This window comes from Hibiscus syriacus, unplaced genomic scaffold (genome assembly GCF_006381635.1).
Source record: "Hibiscus syriacus cultivar Baekdansim isolate YM2019G1 unplaced genomic scaffold, ASM638163v2 tig00117034_pilon, whole genome shotgun sequence".
Classification (NCBI taxonomy): Eukaryota; Viridiplantae; Streptophyta; class Magnoliopsida; order Malvales; family Malvaceae; genus Hibiscus; species Hibiscus syriacus.
The window spans coordinates 3,624,547-3,630,920 of record NW_024063533.1 but is presented as its reverse complement, the minus strand read 5'-3'; the positions used below and the strand labels follow the sequence as shown (position 1 = coordinate 3,630,920).

The 6,374-nt window shown below is 31.9% G+C and overlaps 1 protein-coding gene across 2 annotated transcripts; it reads right to left on the bottom strand.

Moving 5' to 3' along the window:
• Positions 1 to 345: 345 nt before the first annotated feature.
• LOC120196444 (probable prolyl 4-hydroxylase 10) lies at positions 346 to 2,983 on the bottom strand. 2 transcript variants are annotated; one of them, XM_039198249.1, is made up of 8 exons: positions 2,661 to 2,983; positions 2,469 to 2,553; positions 2,006 to 2,103; positions 1,816 to 1,913; positions 1,564 to 1,693; positions 1,265 to 1,452; positions 978 to 1,066; positions 346 to 692 (listed from the first exon to the last, which is right to left on the bottom strand). In XM_039198249.1, exons 1-7 carry the CDS (start codon positions 2,855 to 2,857, stop codon positions 993 to 995), a joined length of 870 nt encoding a protein of 289 aa, XP_039054180.1. In that variant the 5' UTR covers positions 2,858 to 2,983; the 3' UTR covers positions 346 to 692; positions 978 to 992. The 2 variants fall into 2 exon arrangements, with proteins under 2 accessions (XP_039054180.1, XP_039054179.1); XM_039198248.1 differs by having other exon boundaries at positions 346 to 699; positions 2,661 to 2,982.
• Positions 2,984 to 6,374: the final 3,391 nt, after the last annotated feature.

The following is a 6,374-nucleotide window of genomic DNA, read 5'->3' as shown; positions in this document are numbered from 1 at the left end:
ATAATTATATAATTACAATTCTTATTTTTAGCAATAAATTTTTTTAATTGAGACCCTCAACTCTATATTTTATTCAAAACAATTATTCGACTACAATTTTTTGTAATTTATGAATCCTTTTTTCATGAAATCAAAGAGAATCCTGATGGAGCTGTTACATGTAAAATGCAACATCACATTAGCAATGTTGCAGGTCGATATTGATATTGAAAGAACCCATAGCTACTACAGGAAACCGAACAGAAAGACGGGTAAATAGTTAGCGGCCGGTGGATATGGATTTGCAGTTGCACGAAATCAAATCAGGCATGAGGATCTGGAAAAGTACAAACTAGGGGGAAGAATTGGGAGGAAGCTATTGTAATGTAATGCAATGTAATATTATGTCAAATAAATGATTGTGTGTATTACCATGGATCCATTCATTTGTGCTACATTTCTAAGCATTACACTTTTATTCTATTATGATTATTGATGCTAGTAACATTAAAAAAGCTCTCTTTACTAACACTGGAAACAAACCCAAAAACCAAAGAGAAAAGAAAAGAAAAGAGTTGAGCATGTGTCCAAGTCAGCAGGGAAAATCACTACACCGAAACTGATAGAAGAAGGCTCCAAGCTCAAGCTGTTGTAGAGCTCTCACTTCAACTTTTCCAAAGTACAACAAGGATAATAAGGAATTCAATTCAATCCTGTCACCTAACAAAATATGTCTATCAGATTCATCATTTGCTGTCAAGTTGTTGTTTGAATTACTCTAAAATACACTGACTTTAAGAACGATGAGTAAAATGCAAGACCCTTTCTTATTCATTACAAAAGCATCTACAGTATGTTGTGTTGTTCTTGAAGGTGTAGACCTCCATTACATATGTTATAATGTTAATATTCATTAGTTTACTTTAAGCGGCATAGATAAAGGAGAGGACCTATAGTTTCAGCGTAAATTCTCATAGCTAGATAGAAAAATTAGTTACCTTTATAACTGCTGTTTAGACCTTGTACTCGTTGACTCGCATCCATTTTGTAGATGACCATTTATTTCCTCTAATCACAGGGCATCCACCTGGATGACAATAGTAAATAAAAAATGAACCCAAAAAACGAATGAAGACGAAGATATTAACTTCTGATAAACAATTGATGCAAAAGAAATGCAAGGGACATGAATCTCAAAAATGAAAATGCTATTTTGAAATATAACTGAAGTTTGAATCACATGTCTCAGAGCTAGTCATTTAGTCAATTAGTAACTACAACTAACCATGCAGGCTTGAAGGATCTAGACTTGCATCAGGCTTCATGCTCCAGAAAAGTAATGCATCACCCATCTTTGGTTTGACAGAAAGTCCTCCTTTTCCGCATTCAGATAATTCATTCCACCAAGGCACAGCACTGACATTACCCTTTGCAGCAGGAAACACTGTCTCTCCCCCTTCTTCAACATCTGAGCTGTAAATAGATAAAAATAAGCCAGAAATAAGAAAGGTCAACTTTCTTGTAATACATTACCTATAATGCATTAGAATAAGAAATACAGGAAAAATCTATGAAGTCGCATACAGGTACATAAGGACCGTAGCTATACGTTGGCCCCCATTCTGGGTATTGAACTCATCCATGAAGTAGTCATAGTGAGGCTCATATTTTTGGCCAACTTCATAGTGAAGAACTTGAAGTCCTTCCCCATGCTCTGCATATGATTTTGTTGACATGAGTAACTTTATACATAGAGAATTAAAAACCAGAAACTAGCTCAAAGAAGACTTTAAGAAATAATAAATAATCTGGATTGATCCAGAAAATAGCACACACCTACTGGAATGAAGGTATAATCTGCAATCCTTTTCTCAATGTTCCTAATAATTTTATCACGTCCTCTAGGCAGAAATGTGCCAGAACTTGTACGTACTCTATATGTAAACACCAAGGGTCGGATGAAATCAAATAGTTACGAAAGATACAGTGGAAAACTCATGTAACAATAACACTAATAATTACATACCTGCTATCTTTGCTCTTGCCAGTTTCACTATCGACAACTGTCGATTTTTCCATGTGAGGCTTGGCAAGGTCAATTAGGTATTCACATTCCTCCTTGGACTGCCAAAGTATTAAATAAAGACCTTGATCAGGTTAGAATCTTTCTAATCTAACAAAGAATTAGCTTCCTGCTAGTTCAGAAATTCGTTTTCATAATAGAAGCTGCTAAAAAAAGATAAATGGACATAAATTCATTATCATTCTAGTATCTGATTTTCATTTTCTTCCCTTTTATTTAATCCTCATGAACGATTCCATAAACTTTTGAAAAAAAATCATATTATATTTTATGGATCCGCGAAATAACTAATAATATATTAGGATATACTTCATAATTTTTTATAAGATTGATTTAAAAAAAATGCTCGTTTAACTAATAATTTCAATTGCAAAAACGTATTCGACTACAAAAGAATAAAACTTACCAAGAAATTATGATAGATAAAAGCTCTAGGCTCCCAGGAGATGACTTCAACCCATTGTTCTCCTACACCTTCATCATAATCGTTTCTTCCGATACCAAAAACGAACACAAATTTACAAGCAGGACAATTACCAGATTGCCATCATAAAATTGAACCAAAATATTTCGAAGCAAAAAAGAAGAAAAAACTCACTTGTCAACAACGTTATGAGCAATCGTGCTCAAATCGTTGGGTTTATGCGAACTGCCGGGATTACTGCTTGGAATTGAAAGGATTCCCAGCGCCAAAAGGATCAAAACCAGGAAGGTGAACATAATCAGCGCCGTTAGAAACATGGTTGAAGATGACGATTTCCGGCCGGGAACGCGCGAATGTCTCGGCTTCGCCATTGTTTCTCAAACTCAGGAGATCGAGATCTGGAACTTCCTCAACTCAGAGTTTGAACGAGAGACTCAGTTAAGAGAGACCAGTCTGTCTTTTTTTTTATTGCTTTTTTTTATAGAAATTTTGGTTTCTTTTATTTGATTTATGCTCTATTTGTGATTTCGTCGAGTGCCAAAGTTCTTTGAAAATGAACTTGTACTTGTATTGTTCTTTAATTGCACTTGGACAGCCTCTCGGTTTTTGCACTTTATACTTTTCTTATTTATGAAAATATTCCTATATATATACACATAGATTAAAGATTAAAATATGCTAGCAGTTCCTACACTTTAACAAAGTTCATTTTTATAAAATATTTAAGATATTTAATTTAATCGTTGATCCTATTACTATCTTCATCAAATTTTCAGGACTGACATGTTTTTTTGATAATAAATGTAAATAAGATCAATGAACTAGGGTTTTTAACTCGAAAAAATATGAAAACTTAATTTTTAAGTTTTTAGACGTAAGGATTAAATCTCAAACTTTGTTTAAGTTTAGGGACTGAAAATAGATTTTAACCTAAACTAAATAACAGCCCACTACAGGCAATGTGAAGCAGAGCATTGAATGGGTTGTGATTAGTCGTGAATTAGATAAAACCCAAAAAAGTCAACCATAATTATATTATATGACTCTCAAGTTTGATTTTGGGTAAAGTTCATATACGACCACTAAACTATCTTAAAATGCTCTTTTGACACTAAACGTTTACAAATTATAAAATGAGTGTTAAACTTTAGATTTAATTAGTCATTGATTTTAATGTGTCATGTAATCTTCTTAACAACTAACGGAGCAGTGTCCATTTTATAACAAAATTCAAAATATAATGTTTATTTTATAACTTTTAAATTAGTATTTAAAAATATCATTTTAAGATAACTTAGTGATCATTTTTTAGTTTTACCATTTGATTTTTGATATTATATTAATAGTGGAAAAGTGGTGCTAAAATGAGTGTAAATGTGTGATACCAACAAATAATAATTTTGTGTTGTTATGGTTAGATTAGTAATAAATAGACATTTAAGACTAAATAAATGATGTAACGTGATGGAGGGCTAGATGGAATAATGCATAAATATAGTACGTCTTAAATATAGAAACAAATCATTCATAAAATAAAATCATTTACAAAATAAATTATAAATTTGTAAAATACAAAATAAATTCTTATAACTCTTTGATTATAAAAACAAATCATTTACAAAGAGTAATTAATTGTAAAATTGTTTGAAAATTCTACCTTTTTTTTCTCTTCAATGCTTTCGAATATTACTGACTTGAATAATTTTGTGTGATAGTTATTAGGGTAGACTATGCGTTTAGTACCTAAACTATCAGTTTTGGTAGGGTAGACTATGCGTTTAGTACCTAAACTATCAGTTTTGGTCCGTTTTAGTACTTAAATTTTTATTTTTTTTTAAAACCATAGCTAGCGTTTAGCTTTTGTTTCATTTTAGTAACTCGTCGTTAAAAATTTAACGGACTGACTCTTCGATCATCGCATCTACAGTCGTCAACTGTCACATCCGTCGGCCGATAAGTCCAAACTTTCCAGCATGCACATATTTACCCCCCCTAAACGTGATTCTGTCTCTGTTTCATTGGGAAACGTCTCAATCTCTCCAAATCGACGATGAACTCTTCGATTTCTTCATCCTTCGATCTCCATGGTCCATCGTCCAATGAGCCTGAAACTGGACTATATTGGTCGACTCCTCATTTTCTTGTGATCTACTTTTCAGATTGGTCGTATGTCTACCGAAGCTATGTCACATCAGTCCGTCCGTTAAGTTTTTAACAACAAGGTATTAAAATTAAACAATAACTAAACGTTAGGTATGATTTAAAAAAATAAAAGTTTGGGTACTAAAACGAACTAAAATTAATAATTTAAGTACTAAACGCGTAATTTACTCTAGTTATTATCTATTTATTCATTTCACAAGTATGGGATTGGGTATAACGGATATTGTTTATTAACATATTTAATTGAATTAAAAACATAATTTTAAATTTGGGTTGTTTTAAAATATTATGAGAATATATTTTTTTAATTAATCACTGATATTTGATATATTGATCGACTAATCCAGATCGGATATTGTAAAGGCGAGGGCGACCCTCCCAACTCAATTTGCTCCATTTACAAACGTCATGATTTAAACTCTTGACATTGTTTAACGAATCTAATAAATCATCTCAATAGACCAATGAGTTATTGGTAATTTTATATTGTATAATTTTATACAACATTAATGAGTTAGATGAGATATATCGTAAAAAGTAAAGTTAATTTTATAATTTTATAAAGAAGTTGCATCAACTGATTTACTTACTGTATATAAAATTATAAACTATCATTATATGAAATGTTAATCCTTTAATTAATTAAAAATTTATTACTAGATAAATGTTGCAACTTTTTTGTTTTATTTGTTTTGTCTTTCATCTTGTTTATATTTTGTATATAAGTTATAAATAAAAATTAATTTAAGAAAAACATTTTTATAATATCTTTGAAATAATTCAATTTAGAGAAAATATATGTTTGTGATGTGTGTGTTTGTTTTGGAAAAGTGTGTTTGTATTGTATAGAGTATACAAATATGAAATTAGACAAAAATAAAGAGTCTCATTGAAAAATAACATCCCTAAATCTAAGTGAAAGATAAATAATACACCAAATCAATGTCAGAACATAAAGAGCTCGATGAAACCACACTTGCACAAAAGTTAAACAAACCAAAAGAATTATTCAATTTCATTTATTGTGAATTGGATAACTTTTTTTTTAAAATTTATAAAATCTATTTTCGATAATTGTTATGTCTTTGTATACTTTTAAGAATATATTTTGAGGGCTGATTTAGTGGGATAACGCGGTGAGAAAAAATAATTCTTCGGATAATGTTGTGGAGAGATTATTTGTTCAAATGTGGTGATTGTTACAGTCTCTCCCAGAGACACATTATCCTCTTAGAGTCCAAGCTCTGCCCAACGGTGACACATTTTTGTCCATACGTTTATGGGGCAAAGTCACATCGCAAGCCATGCCCAGACTCCCCTCGGAGACGCCGTGCCTTTCAGGCATCTCCCACCCAAAAACCCCTCGAAGATGCCGTGCCTTCCAGGTGTCTCCCACATGGCGTCTCTCCCTGCACACTCTGCATGGCCCATGCACCAATCACGTAGGTGCAGGATAAGAGCTGGCATTCGAGCTGGTAGCTGATATTTGAGTGATAAAAGCTTAACAAATATCTCTATCCTAACCCATGCCCTGTAATAACAAGTTGAACATAAAAAAAGAACTTCTTTTAGCTATATATATACATGTAAGAATGATCTCGGGAGTGATCATCTAAAGCTAAAGATAGGAGCAACAATTGCAATTGATAGAGGGAACATTTTAGATAGTTTGGTGTTTTTTTTCTTTCGTTATTCTAATTTGATTAAGTATTATATGATGAATTG